Raw genomic sequence first — 24,665 nt, forward strand, 5'->3', positions numbered from 1 at the left:
AGCATTCAAGAGATATATCAGAAACACCTACATTTTGCTACATCAAGTAATATTTGAACTGTAACACTTTTTCACACAATATTTAATGCTGCTTCTCTAAGCGCAATAATAACTGCAGCAGTGACACACAAGTTGCAGAATCCATTTAGGAAAAATTGTTAAAATGGGAAACACACTCAACTATCTTCAATTGATTCCCAGAGGGTGAAAGTATCCTTTCCCTTTGATTCCAGGTTCCTTCAACATGATTTTCCTTTTGAAAACAGTGATCTTGAATCAATTTTTACAAGTTTTCTAAAAGATTAAGGGGTGACACTCAACCTGCTCATTAGTCTTTGTGTCAAGAGGTGGTCTTCCCTTGAAGAAAACACAGAGGAAAAGCTTCTTGCCAATGATTTCTTGGATAGGACACCAAAAGCACAGGCAACAAAAGCAGAAATAAACAAGTGGGATTATGCCAAACTAAAAAGCTTCTGCACAGCAAAGGAAACAATTGATAAAATGAAGAAGCAACCTACAGAATGGGAGAAAGTATCTGCAAACCATATATTGATAAAGCATTAATATTCAAAATCTATAAAGAACTCTGACAACTCAATAGCAAAAAGCCAAATAACTTGATTAAAAAAGGGGGCTTCCCTGGTGGCGCAGTGGTTGAGAGTCCGCCTGCCAATGCAGGGGACGCGGGTTCGTGCCCCGGTCCGGGAAGATCCCACATGCCGCGGAGCGGCTGGGCCCGTGAGCCATGGCCGCTGAGCCTGCGCGTCCGGAGCCTGTGCTCCGCAACAGGAGAGACCACAACAGTGAGAGGCCCGCGTACCACAAAAAAAAAAAAGGACAAAGGAACTGAATAGACATTCTACTAAAGAAGACATACAAATGTCCAACAGGTATATGAAAAGGTGCTCAATATCACTAATCACCAGAGCCATGCAAATCAAAACCAAATGAGATATAACCTCACACCTCTATTACATTTTTTTTTTTTAAAAGCCAAGTGTTGGCAAGGATGTGCAGAAAAGAGAAAAGGGAACTCTTGTACTCTGCTGGTGGGGATGTAAATTGGTGCAGCCACTATAAAAAACAGTATGGAAGTTCCTCAAAAATTAAAAATAGAGCTACCATATGATCCCACAATTCCACTTCTGGGTATATATCCCAAAAAATTGAAATAAGGATCCCAAAGAGATATCTGCACTCCCATGTTCATTAAAGCATTATTCATAATAGCCCAAGACACAGAAGCAACCTAAATGTCCATCGATGGGCAAATGGATAAAGAAAATGTGGTTTATACTTATAACGGAATATTATTCAGCCTTAAGAAGGAAATCCTGCCATTGTGACAACATGAATGAACCTAGAAGAAATCATGCTAAGTCAAATAAGCCAGACACAGGAGGACAGATACTATGTCATATCACTCATATGAAAAATCTCAAACAGTCATAGAAGAGAGTAGAATAGTGGTTAACAGGGGATGGGGGAGAGGAAAACAGAGAGCTATTAGTTAAAAGATACAAAATTTCAGTAATACCATATGAATAAGTCCTACTGATCTATTGTACACCATCGTGCTTCTAGTTAATACTGTATGACACACTTACACATTTGCTAAGAGGGTAGATATTAAGTGTTCTTCATAACAATAATAAAGAGGGTGGGAAAACTTTTGCAGGTGATGGATATGTTTATGGCACAGGTTGTGGTGATGGTTTCATTGATGTATACTTATCTCCAAATTCATCAAATTGTATACATTAACATATACAGCTTTGTGTATGTTAAAAAAGGAAGAGAGAGAGCAACAGCCAGGGTCCAGCATGATCCGTCCTGTTCTCTACTGTATCTGAACAGAGGACAGTGTGGACACATAGTGAACCTCAAATCCTCTGCTAAGCCATTAAAGTGAGTGGGTGCAAGAGCCAGGAAATGGAATATGGAAAAACAGGTGTTTTCTCACACTGTCCAACAAATCACTTTCATACAATCTAGTGTCAGAAGGAGACGACGGCAGGCTAGTACTGCCTGCTTTTTTCAATCTTAACATATCCTTCTTTTAAAAGTCCAAATGTACGTATTCATATCTTAGTTAAATTTCTACTAGAAATGCTTTAAAGTCGTATTAGACCTTAACACTTTCGTTTTCAGTCAAGGGTAAGGGCATATGCCAGAACATTATTGCAAGAAAACTTAAAAAGTAAAACAACAAACACAAATGGTGTTAAATGGTTGGACTTGAAGTCAAGCACTGTGGATTTGAACCCCAACTGCACAGTATTCTAGTTGTATGAATTTGGGAATATTATTTAAATGAGACATATTTTTACCTCTGTAAAATGAGGAAAGTTATTTTGAGGGAGGATTCGATCAAGTAAATCCAATAATGGCTATAAAGTACTTGCCTCAGTGTCTTGTGGGCACATAGAGGCACTCAAAAGTATTGGCCGCCAATATTACAAGTCAAAAACAATTCTGTAGGACTTCATACTCAACACACAAAAATAGATTGAAAAGTCAACAGTATCGGAGTAGCTATTCCGGGTAACTATCCATCATCCAAAAATGTTAATCCCTTCACATCCTGCCCCTGAAGTACAGCACTGCCAAAACAGTGTCACCACTAGACATGACCAAACAACAAGCCACCTGTCTTCTGGGATAAAGGGGTTTGGGGACCACAGTTCTAAGGGACAGTTAATACAAAGCAATGCTTTCACCAGAGCAATGCTGATTTTCAAACAGAAAACCTAGTCTCTAATATTTATCAGTAATCATCCACTATTATTAGTGTTCAGGGTACCAAAGACGAAAATGTGTGTGAATCTTTGTGATTAACCAATACCAGGCTCAGCCCTTTCACAAAGGATCTCTGATCTGTTCAACAAAGCACACTGTCCACCCACACCAGGGAGCAGAAACGTAAGCCCAGTTATACAAATCCAGAACCTAAAGCTGAAAGTTAACAATACGTATTTTTAAAGTCTGAATTTTCAGAAGCAGGAATTTCAGGAATTGACTGCACGCCAGTTGCTATGTTTTCAGTCAGGTTTATACTAAAGAATAATCATTGCACCAATATATGTTCTCCACTTGTAAATATTCATGATAGGTAAGCATTTGCTTATGAAATCTTCACTTTCTAATCAAAGTGGCAGAAAATTGATATGTATGACATTTATCATTTTTGTATACAGTTTGTATATTTTGATATCAATATCTACAATTCTAAAATATTCATATTGGAAATAGATAACAATTACTGCACCAAACCCGTTCATTCATCCTTCATTCTTATAACAAGTATTCACTGAGGACCTACTCAGGGCCAGGTATTGTGCTAGTGCTAAAACTAAAGTCAAGCTTTTATAGTTTCTTCTTCATTATTATCAACTATTTAGGATAAAGTTATGAGGAGAAATGACAATGGATTTAAATCCTGTTATGATTGTACTTTTATTAAAATTTCTATTAATTTTTGTATTAAGCAATTACAGACTTAATTAATCCTTTCCACTTTCCTATAGACAAAAAATGATCCCATCCCAAATACTTCTATGTTGAAAAAAATGCCAAAGCCATAAAATGAGCACTTCAGCTATAAAAATGCCTGATATAATAGATGTCACCTTCTCTTATTCAGCAAAGGAGCATTCTATAACTTTGTCCTTTGTCTTTCACAGAACAGTAAGCTGAAGTCGTTTCAGTGGGATTTTACTTTGGATAAAGTACAAAAATATTCTTCTCCAAGAAGGCGTTAATCTTTCCTCTGCAGCTGATGGTTCTCTCTGCTCACCTGATTTTGGGGGAAATCAGTGAAGTACAGCGTCCTGTTACCACAGACCCCTTCCACTCCTCAGAGCCACCCTGGGCTTTCTCCTCTAGGCTGGGGGTAGCAATAATCAGGGATGCACCTCAATGCCTGCAGCCCACATCGCATTTTCAAAAAGATTTTAAAGATGCACAGAGTCACATGGATACATAACAAACATTCAAACCTTACTTGTGAATTGATGGATAAGGAAGAGAGACATCAATGAATAGCTCATGGTAATCTGCGAACTTTGGGACCAAAAATTCTCCAATTATTATGTATTAGCATAGACACTGAGTATTTACAAATGTTTGCCTTCTATCCGGCTCCTCGTGGGCCACCAGCAAAGTGCTCCCAGTCCCAGTCTTTCCTGCTCTCTGAACCTTCTTGCAAGAGGCTGTATAGTTTAATGCAAAGAGCACGGGGGATCCGGCTATTGTGTTAGCTTTCTATGGCCACTGTAACAAATTACCCCAAATCTGTGGCTTAGACAATACTAATTTACTATCGGATGGTTCTGTAGGCCAGTAGTCCGAAATGGCTCTCCCTAGGCTAAGATCAAGGTGTAAGCAGGGCGAGGTTTCTTTCTGGAGGCTCTAGAGGGGAATCTGTTTCCTTGTTTATCCAGCTTCGAGAGCCTGCCTGCACTCTTTGGCCTTTGCACTCCTTAATCCATCTCTAGAGCCAGCAACAGTCAGCTGACCTCCTCTCCTGCCTCCCTCTTCCAGGTTTAATGTGTGATTACATTGGGCCCACCCAATAGTTTGGTAACATCCCCTTTTTTTTTTTTTTTTGCGGTACGCAGGCCTCTCACTGTTGTGGCCTCTCCCGTTGCAGACCACAGGCTCCGGACGTGCAGGCTCAGCGGCCATGGCTCACGGGCCCAGCTGCTCCGCAGCATGTGGGATCCTCCCGGACCGGGGCACGAACCCGTGTCCCCTGCATCGGCAGGCGGACTCTCAACCACTGCACCACCAGGGAAGCCCCCAGACTCTGTTTTTATATGATGTTGTCTTCTAAAATAAATTGGAAAGTATGTATCTGTATTTAAGTCTATTATTAGTAAACAATGATTTTTAAAAAACATGTATCTAATTATTGGACAAAAATATTTCATATTTTATATATATATATCTTTCTGGAAATGAACTGGGTTTCCTAGCACCACCCAAATCTTATCTTCTAAGTTAGAATCCTATTACTACACTGACCCAGAATGCTGGTTCTTCTAAAAAGAAAAAAATGATTAAAAACATTTTACAAGAATTTATCAAAGTTTTATTTTAAATGTATCATTTTTGTATTATGAAAGAAATACGTATGTATTATGACAATTTAAAAATATAAGCATAAAAAAGGAAATAATAATCATTTCACAAAAAAGATATCACCTAGATATAATCACTGTTAGAAGTCAGGGTTTGGGTTCCAGTAATGGTGAGGTAGCTTGAAATAACCTAACGTTTTCACAGATAGCAAAAGACAAAACAAACAAACAAAAAATGATTTAAATGCACTAAAGAACAAGCAAAAGAAGGCAGATACTCAAGGGGAGTCAACCCTTAAAGAACAGACCCATAATGAATTAAGTCCAGGGTAGACAGCATTTCCTCTGACCCATCTGCAAGGGGGAGAGACAGCTGGAACTCAAGCAAAAAGCTACAATATTACTGACTGAGGTGTCAGAGTTTGGGATACTGAAGTGGCTGGAAATCAAGAAGAGAAACCTAGAAAAACATGCATATAGACACCCTTCAAATTGTTGGCCAAACCTGGAAGTGTGCATCTGTGGAGGAGACTTCAAAGAGCCCCGTGGAAAGCATCAGCTGCAATATTCAAAGAACTGAGCAGAGATTTCCGCTGCTGCCCACTGCTGGGGAGACAAGAGTTTAGGGTTTGAATCCCATCAAAGAAAAGAAGCTTGGTAAATATCTTGAGCTTTCCGTAGACTCATCTTTATAAAGGATAAAACTAAGCTTCCCCCAAGTTCAAGAGAATCGGCCAGAAATACATCTGCACACTAAAACAAAATTCAACACTCTTCAGGGGAAGACAATAAAATTCAGAATCTAGAAAGATAGGGTTTATAAACTAACAGACTGCCCACATCAGACATAGGTGAAGATAGCGAGCAACTGGAACTCTCATACAGTCTGTACTGGTGGAAGCGTTACAGAAGTACAATTACATTGGAAAAATGGCATTTTCCAAAATGGGTGTGAGTATACGTCTTTACCCTATGATCCATCAACCTCCTCATAGGTTTCAGGATTTTAACCCAAGAAGGAACTAAATATATGTCCACAAAGAGTCTTGTAAAAGAATGTCTACATATGCTTTATTTGTAATGGTCCCGGACTGGAAATAACTAAAAGTCCATTAAAAGGACAATAAATGACCAAATTGTAGTAAACACATATACACACACATACATAATAAATGTAGTGTATATATATATATGTATATATATATATATATAGTACATATATACATGTATATACCACAGTTTATATAGAGAGAGAACATAAACTACTCTGCAATGAAACAGAATCAATGAATTACTGATATATGCAACAACATGGGTGAATCTCAAAATCATTTTATTGACAGAAGAAAGCCATACACAAAAGAAGATACTGCATAATCCCATTTATAAGAAGTTCAAGAACAGGCAAAACTAAATCAGAGCTCAGGGGTGGGGACTAACTAGAAAGAGGCGTGAGAAAATATTCTATTTCTTGACTGGGGTGACAGTTACACGGGTGTCTACATGTATGAAAACTAATCGAACGGTACATTTAAAATCTACACATTTCATTGTATGTAAATTTGCCAAATGTCTGTGGTATATCCTTGCAGCCTTTTATATTTTTAAGAAAGATAAACACAACCACTGACATCGAGGTGCCTGCTTGGCACTCCTAGGGCGGACAAAAAGTGTTGCCTGCCATTCTAGTAAACAAAACGCTGCCTAGCCACCAGCCACTGTAGCCACCCCTGACCGAGAAAAACAGGACGCTGGCCCCAGATAGTGAAGATACATATGTAAGAAATCATTTCAATGAGCCTGGACTCTTGCACCTTCCCATAGGTAGAAAAGCACTAAAATCGTTAACTTGAAATGTCTGTTTTTTTGTGATCAGCAGTAATCTTTTGATGTTCAACTATATGATTTTTTTTTTTCAGCAAAAACGCCTATATATCCTGGCGCCTCCCTTGACTCTTCGGAACAGTTCCTCACAGCTATCTGAGAGGCCGTCTCCTGGACTATATAGTCTTCAGTAAGGTTCCGGGATACAACATAACTCACAACTTTTAGGTTGTGTATTTCTCTTCAGTTGACAGTAGCTACCACACTTCGCTCTTCTGATGAACAGAAACAATTGCACAAACATTAAGCCATTCTTAATAACAAACATTTAAGTGATCAAAGAAAGCCACTCTGTGACTATTATAAAGTCAAAAACGAGATCAATCCATAATCATGTCTAAATACTAACAAAAATCATGAATACTAAGTCAATAAAATGACCAAATATCCCCCAAACCTTACTAATTCTAGAGTCTGTTGCTTATTTACTAATTGCTGATTCAGCCTCAATGCATTCCTCTCACCTCATAGAGGAGATTAAGGTCTCCGGTCATAGACCAGCCCCAGCTTTCTGAGAGTATCTTACCAACAGAGCAAAACCTTGCTTCCTTGAACCTTCCCCCAAATCACATAACACAAACCCAAATGCCATAAATAGGTCCTTTCTACACTCTTTTACCCAGAATGAATGGCGTTTGTTCTTTCTAGTTGCCATAAGCAATAACTCAACTTGTTCCACTACAGGTGTGTTCCTAGCAGTCTCTGGCTGGAGGTCATTGACACCATGTATACGAACGGGGTTTTTTAATTTTTTTCACTTAATATATCTTGAATATGGCTTTCTATGTCTTCACATAGTCTACATTATAGTTTTTATGGCTACATAACTTTCTACTACTCGGATATGCTAGAATTTCTTTAACTAAACCAATATTTTTCAGAAATCTAGTTTTTTTTCTAATGTTTCACTATTATAAGCAGCCCTGATGAGCACTGAGCTGGTGAAATCTTTAAGGACCTTCACGATTATTTCACCAGGAGCAATTCCTTTAAATAAAATTACTGGAATTACTGGCTCAAGAGATATGAAACATAATACTACATTGCACTCTTGTCTGAATATAAAATCTTAGCTACTGTAGGACAGACGGCACTTCAATCCACTTCAAACAGGCTACCATGCCCATTAACTCTCAGCTTCACTCTTAGCAATTCTGCGTCTTGTCAACTCTGAGGGTCCTTTGTCCTCAACACACTAGACTTCTCAGCAGCATCTGACACAGATAACTCCCGCTACTTGTTTAAATATGTCCCTACCGAGCTTCTGGGACACCACTCTCTTGGTTTTCTTCCCATGGCACTGGCCCCTCCTTCTGTCTCCTTTGGTGGTCTTTCTTCTTCTGCCAGACTCTTCAACAAGGAGAGTGGCCCGGGCCCCCTACCTCTCCATCAAACTTTTTCACAAGGTGACCAATCCATACCCATGATTTTATGTTCCATTTTCATATCTGCAACTTTCATAATTAAATATCCTCCCCGGACCTCGCCACTGAGCACCAGAAACACAGACTTCACTATTTATCTGACACGTCCCTCCAAACCTGCCCTACCTCAGGGAATGACACCACACTCCACCGAGATGATCAGACAAAAACAAAAAACAAGGGAGGAAAAAAAAAAAAAAAAAAAGCTCTGAAGAAGAACCTGATAGTATGAAAAGTGACCCGGTTAGAAAAGACAAATAGAGTGATTTCAAAGTGAGTGCTTTTATGTTGACCTTCTCTTGTTTCTCCTTCCACATTTCAAATCAGATAATGAAGTGACACACTTCTGGGTTTTGGTGTTAATATGTTTTTTCTGTTCTAATGAAAATAACGGAGTAAATGTATAAAATACACATTATAAGTTCATTAAGTCCTTACAAAAATCCCATGAGGTGCTATTAGTTCGTTTTTCCAGATGTGGACCAGTGGTAAACTGAGGCACTGACAGGCACCCAGAGGTATTGCTCATACCATACACTGGCATTTTCCTAAAACATTTCACTTTTAATGGAATGAACAGAAAGAAAATTCCCCTCCTGAAATACTCTATGAATGCTAGGCCATAAAGCATCAACTCACTGTAACAAGGCACCAAAGTGTGTCTGGAAGCCATGCGTGATGCATAATGTATAACGCAAACCTAGGGCAGACTACAACCGAGCCCGGCGCAGCAAGTCGAATTCGGTCCCCACGCTTGCATACGTGTGCGTGTGCCTGGGAAAGAGGCAGACGAAGCCTTTGTCTTTACACACGAGCCCCAGAGACGCCGGCGCCCGCAGTCATGGACGGGGCTCCCCGGACCATCTGGGTCGCGCGCGGTCGCGGGGCCCTGGACGCATGCGTGACCCGGGCGCGAGGCTGCTCGGCCGGGCGGCGGGGCGCTTACCTGGTGCGCCGGGCGCGCAGACACAGTACCAGCAGCAGCAGGGCCGCGGCGAGGACCAGGCCCGGGGGGGTGAGAGGCCGCGGCAGCCACAGCTCCGGCGAGAAGCTGCCCATGCCCGCGGCCACGTCTTCCGCCGTCCGGTTCGCGCGCGGCCGCGGGGGGCGGCCCGGGATGTCTCTACGAGCTGCGCGGCCGGCGAGTCTGCAGCCGGCAGAGGGTCCCGGGAGGCTGGCCTGGCGCGGCAACGCCTGAAATGTCACCGAGGGCCCCCGGGGCCAAGTCTCAAAGTTCCCGGACTCCCCTCCCCCGGCCCCCCCCGCCCCCCCAACCCATGCGCACCGCCCCGCTCGGCCAACGCCTCCCGCCCGGCCGCCTCAGGAAAACTGCGCGCCGCCCACCCCCGCCCGCCCCCGGGGCAGGAAGAAGGGCTAGAGAAGAGGGGGAAAGGGGCTAGGATTTCCCGAGCTCGAGCCGCTGAAGGCCTGAGGGAAGGGGATTTCAGTTCTGAGTTGGAAATGAGTCTTTCGGGTCCGTCATCCCCGCGCCCCGCGACCGCGCTGGCCCTCGAAGAGGGTTGGGACTGTGCCCGCTGCGCTCTGGCCCCGAGACCTCTTCGGCAGCCCCTTCCTCCCCGCCCCCAGCCGGCGGGCTGCCCGAGCGCCCGCGCTGCCCTCCGCGCGCCCGCGCCCCCCCCTTCCACGCCGCGCTTCCCTGCTCGCTCCCGCGCCTGCTGGGCGCCGAGGCCAGTCCCAGAGGCCGGCAAGGCAGGGACCAGAGCTGGGCCGGGACCCTCCAGGAGTCCCCATGGGACACACCATCCAGGAAGAGAGAAGACAGAGGAAACGAGCTATTGCAAAACGACGCTAAGGTACTACGACAGAAGTGGTACAAGCCCCGCAGGTTGTCCTTAGAAAGGATGAGGGAGAAACTTTGAAAATGTCTTTTCCTGAGTAATGACCATTCACATTACTTCGCACGTGTGTATTCACTCTCCACACCAAACTTGGAACGTAAGTTTTAGCAATGTATTAGAGAACATATAATGAGGCTCAGGTTAAGGTAACTTACCCTGGTCCCTCGGTTGATAAGTAATTAAAAACCATTCTAGGGCTTCCCTGGTGGCACAGTGGTTGAGAGTCCGCCTGCCGATGCAGGGGACACGGGTTCGTGCCCCGGTCCGGGAGGATCCCACATGCCGCGGAGCGGCTGGGCCTGTGAGCCATGGCCGCTGAGCCTGCGCGTCCGGAGCCTGTGCTCCGCAACGGGAGAGGCCACAACAGTGAGAGGCCCTCGTACCGCAAAAAGACGAAACAAAACATTCTAACCAAGGCTATTCCAGTGCCACTGTGTTCTTTCCTTTATGCAAGATTTTATTTGCGCAGTTCTCAAGACTATGACAGCAGCTTCACACCTGGTCTCCGTACCTCCGACCTTCGAGTTTTCCAGCCCATCCTCTCCATTGCCACGTCCCTAAAACACAGACCTATCCAGCTTTGACCCTGTTCGAAACTCTTACTGGTTGCCTTTGTGATAAAGATAAATCTTCATCCTGCAATGAGAAGCCTCCACAATTTGTCTCCATCCCATGGCTAGGACAGTTCCATATACATGAAAGCTTAAGCCACAGTGTCCCTCACCATCAGCCCTTTCACACCTTGGCTTATGACATTCTCTCTGCTTGAAAAAGTTTCCTCTCTCCCCTAAATACTAAAATTCTACCTACCTGTCAATGCCCAGTTCAAATACCACTTCCTTCTAGAAATTATTCCTTACTCTTGTAATTAATCTCTCCCTCCTCTGTACTTTTAACACTGTCTCTGCTTTTCACTCCATCACATTTTCCCTCTCTATCTGAGTTATTTCTGTCTATGTCTGTCTTGCCTGCTATAGAAGGTGAGAATCATCTCTTAGACAACTTTGTCTACAACTACTCTCTACCTCCTAGCACCCTGGCCCCTGACCCTGGAGTTGAGGTACTGTAGTTGGAAGTACTTTGCATGTGCCTGGCCCTTGGTCCATGCTCCAGAACCGAATTACTGCTGTGTTGCTGTCCTTGGCCTTAAACCTGTGAATGGCTGGGCAAGCATGAGAACTCTAATGTTTATGAGTTTCTTCATCTGACTTTTTTTCCAGGGTTTTCTACCGCCTTTCCTTTCTCCTGTCATAAATTCAGTTTTCCAGGAAATCAGGGTACAGTGAGCCAACAGCTATTCCGTTTCCTCCAAGAAAAAGCAAATTGGTTTCCATCACTACCTGGCCAGCAGAGCCAGCACGCAGGATGGTATCCATGCCGTGCATTTCTGTACCCACTGCAAAAAGCGCCTCTCACTAATTTTCACGAGAAGCCTCAACTTTTATACTTTAGTTTTCCATTTGATCTCCTGGTTGACTCTTCTCTTTGAAAATAGAGGTTAAAATGTTTAGCATTAATCAATTTATTGAACATTTACCATGTGCCAAGCACCATGCTAAACATTTTATTTTATAACATTAATAACAGAAAACACTTGCAGTTAATCACAGTGTCTTACGTAGGTAGAAGGAAGAAGACTACACTGCCACCTACTAGATTTGGTTAGCGACTGTGTCATCTCCCTATGGTATCTGTATAGTATCTTACTTAGAATGCTTTATGGTATTCACAATAAATTTTGAATATATGTTTCTTTTGTGTTTTCCATTTCTGCTAAAAGGGGGCTCCATACTGTAAACTGACCTGGTTGAAATAAAATCTAAAGACCTCTTTTATTCCTCTTTTGCTTTTGTAACCCAGTATCAGCGTCATTATATTCAATCCAGTTCAATTTATTTTACCTCCAAAGCGTGCCTTTATTTCCATCACTTCTCTGACAGAGATGACTAGTTGACCCTCCATGTCTGTTTCCCCCTCCTTCTCAGTAACAGGCCTCGATTTTTAACTGAGCACATGGCTTTTCATTATAAAGACTGCTTTCCCAGCCTTCCTTGTAGTTAGAAGTGACCATGCAACTGAATTCTCACCAGTAGGCTAAGTTTAAGGTGTTACTTCAGGAAGTGTCCTTAACAGGAATGGTCGGGCCCTTTGCTTCATTCCTCTTTTCTGCTGTTTAGAATATAGACACTATGCCTGGAACTCAAGCAACCATTGGAGCACATATAAGTATGTCCCAAATATTTTTTATTTTTATTTTTTTGCGGTATGTGGGCCTCTCACCGTTGTGGCCTCTCCCGTTGCGGAGCACAGGATCCGGATGCGCAGGCTCAGCGGCCATGGCTCACGGGCCCAGCCGCTCCGCGGCATGTGGGATCTTCCCGGACCAGGGCACGAACCCACGTCCCCTGCATCGGCAGGCGGACTCTCAACCACTGCACCACCAGGGAAGCCCAATATGTCCCAAATATTGCATTCAGTATTATTTGTTGTTTATATGAAATTCAAATTTATCTTGGGATTCTATATTTTTTGGGGTTAAATCTGGTAACTCTAGTTTAATTTCAACACAGGGGTTCATAAGGCACACAGGTAAGGCAACTAAATTCTAGCTGCCCAATGGTCCCCTCCAGAAATCAGCCACAAATATTTCCTTCAACACTGGCTACCAATGTTAGTATCTTATGTACCTTGGCTACACGAATTAGACCAGGGTTAACAGATCTAAAAGAGTCATGGGGTGACCTTTATACTTTGAGGTATCCAGATGTGGAAATGTGTTCAGTACAGATAGCAACTAGCCTAATCATCTTTCTTCAGAAAATATTGATTGTGAGACACACGGAGAGAGAAAAATACAAGCAAAAACAGAAGTAGGACCAGAGGGAGTAAAGGGAGAGCGTGATATATTGGAGTCTCTAAAGGAAGAGCTGTGAAAGTCTAGGTGACAGGTCATACTCCAAAGCCTTCCCCTCCAGCCCAGCTGACCCTCATCTACCAGGTGGTCTAAGCTGTCAGACTCTTTCTCTGTTCTCGTTCTAGTCTATGATTAGGGCTTGAATTCTGGACCTGCTTCCCTTGAGGCCTTCTCTTTTGAATCTAAAGAGCATGTTTGGAAGTCACCAAAACTTGAAAAATGACTGTTTCCCTGAATTTCAACATCTATGTCCTAATTCTCCTGCTCTGACTTTGTCATTTCTTTCTTTTTTTTTTTTTTTTTTTTGACTGCTTGGCTGTGGGATCTTAGTCCCCCAGCCAGGGATTAAACCCAGGCCCTAAAACAGTGAAAGCATGGAGTCCTAACCCCTGGACTGCCAGGGGATTTCCAGTCCTGCTCTGACTTTGAAAATATGAATACACTGGCTTGAGACCTCCAAGTCCACCTATTTTGTCAGTAACTTCTTTTAAGTGCAAATTGTGTCCATGGCACTATGTCTGGACTGCTGGAGCTATGAAAGTGAATGAGATGGCTCTTCCTTCAAAGAGATGGACCTAAAAGGACTAAAAGTGTTGACATTGGAAAGGAGAAAGAAAAGAGGCTAGTCCACATGAGATTGTGGGGTGAAAATGAAGGCATTTAAGAACATGCACCAATATGGCTGCAATCTTGTGAGCTCCTGGGAAGCAAATAATGTGCTGGGGAAAGGGCATCTTGTAGGCTTTAGTTATTGGGAAACATTTGAAAGTCCCACTGGGGAAACTGTCAAAGAGGAATTTTACACATTTTTTTTCTAATATTGGGAATTTCCTAAAAGCAGCTTTGAGTATTCAAGCCTGAAATGTCCCATAACCTTTTGACATAAAATGTGGATCGGGTTTGAGTCAGAACTTTAACTGAAAAGAATGACTGCTGTTATTCTCCCCTTGCTCGTGAGCTTTGTCTTAACTAACTTTGACTTCCTATCCCCTTCTGTTAGAATTAAGACCACTTCTGGGCAAAATTGTGAAGCAGAGGAAGGGAAGAAAACTGAAGAGGAAGGGAGCAAGGATGGAGAGGACCTGCCATGGACCAGGTACTGCTTCATGTTTTACACACACATTTTATTTAACCTTCAAAACCTACCTCTGATGTAGGCATTACTAGTCCTTTAGACATAAAGAAAACCAAGACTCAAAGAATTTCAGGGCACCCATGATTATTCAGCTTGTACATTCCACTGTGCATTCATCCCTCCTTCCACAGTACCATCTTGCCTTCCTTAGAGCTTTCTTTCGCTAACCCCTTACCACATCTGTTCAATCATTCTGGCCTCCATTTTTAGGGATCCTCTCTTTACCTTGAGCTGCCCATAACCGAGGCACCCCATGGAGACAGTTGGGCCTCTGCTTTATACCCTGGCCTACCTCAGAGCTACCTCACTAGCTCGGAGGCTAGTCTTGGCTTTCCCATCTGAAAAATGTTATAAGACTACTTTCCCTATAGGTTTATGAGGATGAGATTGTGAACAGTAAATATATGACAGTCAAAAAGCCTGGAGCTTCTCCCTTTCTTTGCATTTGAGCACCTTCTGCTCCATTGGCAGAGGGTATAAATAGAAATGAGTTTATCAGACAAGCTCGGCCCAACTAAGGTGTTAGCCTGTTGATGTATTACTTCTACCCAATTAAAATGTAAAATGTGCCATTTCTTGCTTGATTAAGGTAGCTATTCTGGTTGTAGCTAAGATAACAATGATGGTAAATATATATCTCCTGAAACCTGAGACTGCTGTTAGTATTGTTTAATCGGCACATAGTAAATAGTGAGTCACCTTAGATGCTGGCCCTGAACCTGACCAAAAATATCTTAAATCACAAATTCTTCCTCTTATTCTGTCTTTCTTTAAAATGTAAACAATGCACTTATTTTCCCTTTAGTTTCCCTTTCTCCTAAAAAGCCAATTTATAGTGTTGACCTAGCCCTCAGCTTACACATACAGACATGGCAGGCAGGAATGCTTATTCGATAAAATGCTGTTGAATGAACAGAGTGACCCAATAATAGAGAGTGTTGTTACATTTAACTCTTTTTTTTTAATAAAGTACAATTTTAGGTAAGGCCTGAATATAATTATTTTGAAGCAGCTTTAAAAATGGTGGAACAGACGGCTCTGATGATCTCCAAGAGGAAGGAAAAGATTCAAGAGTTTTGTCGTTTCTTGTTTAATAGTCTTGGCATTACTTATACATACTTGAGCTTTGAATACACTGGCTCATAAATGCACAATCCCATGCTAACCCTTAGTTCATACTCATGATCTGACCCTACTTCCCATGCCAAGATTTGAGACTCCCCATCTCTGTTTCGGATTCACTGGCTTTTCCAACATTTCATTTCCTGATGAGCCACTGAACCCAGATTTCTGAGGACAGAAAGCACAAGGATCCATACAAACTTATCCCCCAGCTATCTCTGTTCACTAAGGGAGAATTTTAGACTCAAAAACTTCTTTTGGGGGTGGGGGTGGACGGTTTGGGCCAGGCTGGTTCCTGGAGAAGCAACAAAAGCCCTGGTCTGGAATAAAATCTTCCCACCAGGTTCTGCTGTTTCTACCTGTTACACGAGAGGTTTTGGAAAACAGACTCAGAGAGAGACAGACCAGCGCAGGGCTATATTAGGACAGAGTCTCAGGATCGACACCAGGGGTTGAAACTGACAGACAGAGGGAAGTATTGGGTTGGGGTGCAGTCTCATCCGAAGACTCAGCCCATGAGGATACTGAGAACCCAGGCAGCCCTTTAGGATTACCCCAAGATGGGGTGAAGGTCCAGGCCTTCAGATCTGAATATCAACATGCCTTTGGTTGTGGACTGTCCTCAGGATAATGGAAAGCTGAGGGTGACCTTGGAAAGGAACTCTCTTTAGCTGAAGGCAATTCCTGAAGCAGCTGGTGACACTCCCAGAAGCGGAGCACATAGGTTCTCCCATCCTGACAGAATCTGAGAGACACAACACAGTGACCACTAAATACACAGTGTCCACTACATACACAGTGTCCACCACATACACAGTGTCCACCATGTACACAATGACCACTACCTACACAGTGTCCACTACATACGCAGCGACCACTATGTACACAGTGTCCACTATGTACGCAGTGACCACTACATACGCATAGTGTCCACTATGTACGCAGTGACCACTACATAGTGTCGCTATGGTGCCACAGAACTGTATCAGGGCAGGTAGTGCATAGATGGTGATGAGTCTCGCATCCATTCATTTTGTAGTCGCTCTCTTTCTCACTAGGAGAACCGTGGTAACACTAGCCTCTCAGCTTCTGAGATACAGCAGTCATGTTTATTAAATGATTCTAATGTTAAAGAAAAAACCTTTAGACTACAGTACGCCACCTTTGTCTGCAGGGGATACCTTCCATGACCCCCAGTGGATGCCGAAAATGACAGACAGTACCAAACCCCATATTTGTTTTTTCCTGTACAGACATACCTATGATAAAGTTTAATTTATAAAGTAGGCACCAGAAGAGATTAATAACAAAAACAAATAACAAAATAGAACAATGATAATAATATACTGTAATAAAAGTTATATGAAGGCGATCTCTCTCTCAAAAAAAAATCTTATTGTACAAATTTAATGCCTTTTCCATCTTAACTAAGCACTTATCCTGCACCTTGGCCATAGCTTTTGCAGATGGAGGTGCAACAGCAAACCTAGCACCAATTTATTTTTCATTCTGCACAAGTTCACAGACAGAAGATTTGTTCTTACCACAGATCTTAGCAACCTCAGCATACGATTTTTTTTCTTTCCTTATTAAGTGAAGAACTTTCACCTTTTCACCCTTAAGACTTCTCTTTGGCATCTTGCCAGGATCACTACTCTTGCACTTTGGGGTCATCATGAAGTAAAATAAGAGTTCCTTGAACACAAGCACTGTGATGCAGCAACAGTCCGTCTGATAACCGAGAGGGCTACTAAGTGACTAACAGGCAGGTTACGCTGAACAAAGGGGTGGTTCACATCCCAGGTGGGATAGAGCGGATGGCATGAGATTTCATCACGCTACTCAGGATAATACGAACTTCAAAACGTATACACTGTTCATTTCTGGAATCTTCCATTTAATATTTTCAGACCGCAGTGGACTGAGGGTAACTGAAACTTCGTAAAGCGAAACCATGGGTAACGGGGGGACTGGTGTGTTTATGAGTCACAGAGTTATTACAATATTGCAACAGGAAAGCCTCTAGGAGGTCAGTTCAAACATTTACTCTGATTAGGAGCACTATAGAAAGAGAAGGTCAGCTAACCACTGTTCAACTCCTGGCTGATAGGGGACAGTCGATGAGGGTGTTGACTCAAGTCCAAACCCATGAAATTTTATCAGAAAACCACTTAAGCATTTTTCAGGAATGCTAAGCTCTTCCCTTTCACTAGGCAAAATTTCTGCTGCAGACGAGGTTGGGGATAATTTTTCTTTTACATTAACTAGCTATATTTTGTTTATTCAGTCTATCACGGTGCCCCTTCCTTCACAGAGTCCCACCCCTCTTATCTGGCTGGTTGCAACCTGGATTCATGGGAAGTCCTTCGACACCCACACCTTTCTTTACAGACTAGAGAAGATGCCAGTCGCTCTTTATCCCCCATTCCTATCTGACTCCTCAGTGTGTGAACTCTGTTCTCAGCTTTCTCCCCATCTTCCACTTTCTTGTCCAAGGCTCAACTGGAAAATGACCAAATTCATTCCCTCAAGGTTTTCTGAAGCTTTTTTCTCGTTTCCTCCTCCAGTCTTCTGATCACTAACATTCCCATGGTTGATCCATTCCTTTCCCCTTTCCTCTCTTGAAGTCTGGCATTTTCTTCCACCAACAAAGAGTGCTACGTTTTGACATTATGAAAGCAATAAATACTAGCAATTATACGTATGCTGGAAGTTTTGAATATTCTTGTTTATGAGCAAACATTGCACTAATGCAAGAAGAAATTAATTGATTTGTAATGATTCTGAAAAAAAGTCTGATTTTCTGCTTGCTGGGGTTGAGCTATAACTCAGATGGGTATATAAGACAACTTCAGCCAGGGACTTCCTAAAATCACATGTGCAGGATCTGTTTTGATCCTAGAACAACTGATAACCAGAAGGCAACTCTGTACTTTCACTTGTTTCTGCAAGAAACCCAAACACAGCAGGCACTGAAGCCTCTGCTACAAATTTGTAAGAGGCCACATCGTACAGAACATAAGGTTCCACACAAAATATCCTCAACGTTTTATGTTCCCCTAGTCCTCTTGGACTGCATTGCAGTTGGAAATTTCTTTATCTTCCCCCTGACAGAGTCCAGCCTCTCCAGTTCTACTTTCCCTCCAGAATTTTCCTCTTCAAATATCAAATATCTCCTGATTTTGTAAAGCAAAGCAATTCAACTCACACCTTCCCGTTGCGGAGCACAGGCTTCGGACGCACAGGCTCAGCGGCCATGGCTCACAGGCCTAGCTGCTCTGCGGCATGTGGGATCTTCCCGGACCGGGGCACGAACGCGTGTCCCCTGCATCGGCAGGTGGACTCTCAACCACTGCGCCACCAGGGAAGCCCCAACTCACACCTTTTATTTGAGCAAACCACTCTCATGTCAAGAAGCTATAGAAAAATTTCTTCTGAACAATGAGCATAAATATTTTCAAAATATAATTATCATCAACAATATCAATTTAAAAAATTTAAAAAGCAAAATTAACTATTCTCTCTTTCAAGAATGTAAATAAATGTTAGGGAAATTAGAGAATAATGTTGTCCCCTCCCTCCCATTCTTAAAGGTGTTCTAATGACAGTGATTGGTCACTTAGAATGTCTGTGGATGGACACATATTAACATGAGCCCCTTCTGCATTTATAGGTGTCTCAGAGAGTCCCATTTAGAGACAGATGTCTTTTCTCTACCTAATACTCCCCACCATTATAATGATTCTTGATCTAGAAAGGTGCAAAGGCTAATTCAGCTTTTCAGAGTTTCCTCCTCCTGCTTTTGGTGCTCCAGAACCTCAAAATCCCTTTCTCTTTGCCATGCCTCCTTGTTTTTGCTTCTTCTGTATCAGTTCTGAACAACCTGAAAATCTATTCCTTATCTAGATTCTTACTGCCATTTCTCAGCAAAACACTTAGTCCTCTAGCATTTATACAACCCACATGCTAAGAAAAACATAATGTGATGCTTTAAGGAACTTTCTACGCTCACACAGAAATTAAGGCATAGATTAGAATTCTACCTGCCTACTTTTCTCTGCATTTCTGCATCAAGAATCAGAACATAATTATTTTGTAATTAGAAATCTGAAAGTGAACCAGCATAGTTCTTTCGAGTCAATAAAGGCATTTTCAAACATTATCTCATGTGACCACTTGACAGTCTAGCCAGATGAATGTTATCTTCACTTTACACACATACCTGGTAACTTCCCTGACATCAAGCATCTTGTCTGTGTGTCTGTTTCACCAGTGTACACACAGTGCTTGCAAGAGTGTGTTGCACTTAGTAGATGCTCAATAAATATTTGTCAAATGAATGAAAATTAGAAAACTAATGTTCAGAAATGAAACAAAATGAATATTTATTGAGTACCCACAATGCGCTGATCACCAAGCTACATATTGTCATCTACACAATATTCCCATGAGCTTAACCAAGTTTAGGAGCTAGATAGTGCAAGCAGACGGATTCTCATTTATTAATCTGAATACTAGCGGTATTTTTTCTACTGTGTGGGGTTGCCTCACTATACTTAATGCATTTCTAGATTATTTCTAGATAATGTATATAAATATGCACTATGTATCATGCATATCAGCCTATCTTGTAATTTAGCTCTTTTCTAAAAGATATTTTTAGATCTTGGGTCAATATTTACATAACACTGAAGCTCTAATTTGAGGAAAGCATCCTGAATACAGAACTAACTTAGAGGGAGCAAAGGGTAGGCTTAGTTGTTTATTTCTGAGAAATAAAAAGAACAAACAGTAGGGGCCCTTAGCAATAGATGCTGGGACTAATCTTACCAATTTTGTTTTGTTTTATTTTTCTAAAGAAGTAATCTAGAGTAGAAGGTTTGCAGACAGGCAAGAGTCACATGCCAAAATAACGAATGAATAACAACAGTCTCTCTTAAGGCTTAGTTAACGTATCTGTTTTTGGAAAGAAAACATCTCAATTGTGTCTATCAGGGACCTCATCTAGACAACTTTTTTGTGTTTACTGTAAGGATTTATCAATCTTGAGGGAGAGAAAAAGGAATGGTCCTTCCACCATTGCACTTGGATAAGAGATATAAAGTCATGTGAAATCCACAAGCTTGTTCAGAGGATAGAGTTTATAGGGGAGATAAGGGATAATTTTTGAATTAATAGCCATTCCTTTTTCCTATGTCTATACCCCTCTCTCCTTTTTCACTTCCTTTAGAGATTGAAACAGAGCCTTGGAAAATGAAGGCTGTTAAAGAAAAAAAAAGAACAATTTTGCTAAAATTTCTGTAAAATACTGATAGCACAAAGGTCATTTTGTGACCCATGCATCATATGTAACATAAAATGTTTTCTTCCTATTTCAAGAAGCAGCAGCTTCAGAGCCCTAGACCCAGGTGACCAAAATATGATGGAGGAGATAGAATCCTACAATGTAACTAGTGATCTCCAATAACCCAACTCCATGGTTCTGGATTCACCATCTGTTTTTCAGTCCACAACTTATTTGCTCTCTCAGCAACTCTCACACTCTCACGAAATACTTTCTTCTCTGCATTTTTATGAGAGTATACTCCCGAGTGTCCTCTTACCTCTCTGGTTGCTTCTTATTCTCCTTGGCAAGTACTTTCTCTACTTGATCACTAAACATCAAAGGGCTTGAACCTAGGTGCTCATCTCTCCTTGCTACAAACTCTAAACCAGTAAACTTTTAAAAACTCTAATCAGGGAGAAAGGAATCTAAGTATACCACTAAGAAATTCATCAAATCTCAAAGGAAGAGTTCAAGAGAAAGGAGAAACTGCAAAACAGCTAGAAAACAAAGAACAAAAAAATGGCAATAAGTACATACCTATCAATAATTACTTTAAATGAAAATGGAATAAATTCTCCAATCAAAAGTCATAGAGTAGCTGAATAGATTAAAAAAACAAGACACATCTAGATGCTGCCTACAAGAGATTAACTTCAGATGTAAGGACACTCACAGACTGAAAGTGAAGTGATGGAAAAAAATATTCCATGCAAATGGAAACCATAGGAGTTTTTCATACTCTACTGGGGTAGCCATACTTATATCAAACAAAATAAACCTAAAAACAAAGGATACAATAAGAGACAAAGAAGGGCATTATGTAATGGTAAAGAGGTCAGTCTAACAAGAAATAAAATTTGTAAATATTTATGCACCAGACAAGAGGAATATATAAATATATAAAGCAAATATTAATAGACCTAAAGGGAGGAATAGACAGCAATATAATAATAGTAGGGAACTTTAATACCCCACTTACATTGATGGATAGATCATCCACACAGAAAATCAATAATGATGTAAGTCTTAAATGACACATTAGATCAGATATATACAGAGCATTCCATCTAAAAGGAGCAAAGTACACATTCTTCTCAAGTACACATTCTTCAGGCTATATCACATGTTAGGCCACAAAGCAAGTCTCAGTGAATTCAAGAAGATTGAGATCATATCAACTGTCTGTTCTGAGCACAATGTTATGAAACTAGAAATCAGTTACAAGAAGAAAACTGAAAAAAAAACATAAAAAGGTAGAGAGTACACAACAAGCTACTGAACAACCAATGGATCATCAAAGAAATCAAAGGAGAAATTTAAAAGATAGCTAGAGACAAATTAAAACAGAAATACAACATACCAAAACCTATGGAATGTAGCAAAAGTGGTTCTAAAGGGAAGTTCATAGCAATACCTTCTACCTCAAGGAACAAGAAAAATCTCAAATAAACAACCTAACTTTACACCTTAAAGAACTAGAAAAAAAAAAAAAAAAGAACAAACACAGCCCAAAGTTAGTAGAAGAAAGGAAGTAACAAAGACCAGAACAGAAATACATGAAATACAGACTTAAAAGACAAAAGAAAAGGTAAACAAAACTAAGAGCTGGTTAAACAAAATTCACAACTCTTTAGAGTCATCAAGAAAAAAAGTGAGAGGACTCAAATAAATAAAATTAGATACAAAAGGAGACATTATAAATGCTACCATACAAATATAAGAATTATAAGAGATTACTATGAACAGTTACATGCCAACAAATTTGATAATCTAGAGGAAACAGATAAATTCTTAGAAACATACAACCTACCCAGACTGAATCATGAAGAAATAGAAAATCTGAACAGATGGACTACAAGTAAGGAGATTGAATCAGTTATCAAAAACCTCCCAACAAATAAAAGTCCAGGGCCAGACAGCTTCACTGATGAATTCTACCAAAAGTTAAAGAAGAATTAATACCAATCCTTTTCAAACTTTTCCAAAAAATGTAATGGAGGGAAATTTTCCAAACTTATTTTATGAGACCAGCATTACCCTGATACCAAAACCAGTCAAGGATGCCACAGGGAAACAAAATTACAGGCCACTATCTCTGAGAACACAGATGCAAAAATCAACAAAATATTAGCAACCTGAATTCAACAATACATTAAAAGGATCATATAGCAGGATCAAGTGGGCTATATCAATATTTCAGAGATGCAAGAATGGTTCAATATCTGCAAATCAATCAATATGATAAATGAAGGAAAAAATCATACAGTCATCTTAATAGATGCAGAAAGAGCATTTTTCCTGGAAGAAAGCATAAGTGGTAAGCTCCTTGACATCAGTCTTCATGATGATTTTTTGGATCTGACATCAAAAGCAGGGACACCAAAAGCAAAAATAAATAAGTGGGACCTCATCAAACCAAAAAACTTCTGCAGTGCAAAGGAACCCATCAACAAAATGAAAAGGCAAACTACTAACTGAATGGAAAAAAATTGCAAATCATATTACTGATAAGGGGTTAATATTCAAAATATACAAAGAACTTATACAATTCAGTAGCCAAAAAACATTCAATTTGGTTAAAAGTGGGCAAAGGATTCAAATAGACATTTTTCCAAAGAAGACACACAGGTACATGAGAAGATGTTCAGTATCACTAATCATCAGAGAAATGTAAATCAAAACCACAATAAGATATCATCTCACAGCTGTTAGAATGGCAATTATCAGAAAGACAAGATATAACAAGTGGTGGACAGGGCGTGGAGATAAAAGAACCCTTGTGCACTGTTGGTGAGAATGTAAACTGATGTGGCCACTATGGAAAACAATATGGAGGTTCCTCAAAAAAATTAAAAATTGAATTACCATAAAATCCAACAATTCCATTTCTGGGTAGTTATTTGAAGAAAATGAAAGCACTAACTTGAAAAGATATATGTACCTTCATGTTCATTGCAGCCTTCTTTACGATAGCCTTCTTTACAATAGCCAAGCTAAGTGTCCATTGATGGATGAACGTATAAAGAAAATATATATATTTTTTAAGAACTTAAAAACGTATATATTTTTAAGATTACATATATCATATATATATATGATCTTAAAAGTTCTCATCATGAGAAAAAATATTTTTTGTAACTACATATCATGATGGATGTTAACTAGACTTATTGTGGTGATCATTTTGCAGTGTATACAAATATTGAGTCATTATATTGTACACCTGAAACCAATGTAATGTTATGCCAATTATACCTCGATTAAAAAAAAACAAACTCTTAACAGGAAAACTTTAAAAATCATGTCTATGTAATAGCTCCTGAATGTGTATCTCCAGACTTCTCTAAGAGATAACCCCATACCACACTGTCTATAAAACAGCCCATATGGTTGTTTTATAAGCACCTTGAACTTAGCATGTCTAAACAACCCTTAATCATACCCACCACATCCACTGCTTTTCCTAAGTCACTACCATCCATCCAGTTGCTCATGACCAAAACTGGGCAGTCAACCCTGCTTCTAAGTCATGTAAAGTCTACCTTAAAACATATTTTACATTTGTCTCCTTCTTTCCCCCCTCTATAGCCATCACCCTAGTCCAAGATGGCCTCACCCACCTCTCTTCGGACTCCTGCAGTAGCCTCCAAATTGATGGCCTCTGATTTACTAGTGCCCTATTCATCCGTCTATTCTCTACAACATAAAAACAGCGATAATTTTTTAAAATACACATCGAATCATGTCACTATAATAGTTTAAATCCCTACAGTGACATCACATTGTTTTCTGAGTAACATTCAACTCCTTCACTTCACGATCCTGAACCGCTAGACCCTAGGCTCATCTCTCTCCACCAACCCCTGCAGCACTCTGATACTGACTGCCTTTTGGTTCTGTCAATGACCCTGGTTCTCTTT

At 40.8% G+C, this 24,665-nt stretch overlaps 1 protein-coding gene across 1 annotated transcript in view; it reads right to left on the reverse strand.

Moving 5' to 3' along the window:
* CYP7B1 (cytochrome P450 family 7 subfamily B member 1) overlaps positions 1 to 9,448 on the reverse strand; it is a gene marked incomplete at both ends in the record, with an annotated part of 173,087 nt that extends 163,639 nt beyond the window's left edge. Inside the window, one exon of the mRNA XM_079722532.1 lies at positions 9,336 to 9,448. Coding sequence (XP_079578658.1) covers positions 9,336 to 9,448 — 113 coding nt within the window. The remainder of the gene's footprint in view (positions 1 to 9,335) is intronic.
* Between the last annotated feature and the right edge of the window lie 15,217 nt (positions 9,449 to 24,665).

The sequence above is a fragment of the Hyperoodon ampullatus genome, assembly GCF_949752795.1.
Source record: "Hyperoodon ampullatus genome assembly, chromosome: 17".
NCBI classification, from domain to species: Eukaryota; Metazoa; Chordata; class Mammalia; order Artiodactyla; family Ziphiidae; genus Hyperoodon; species Hyperoodon ampullatus.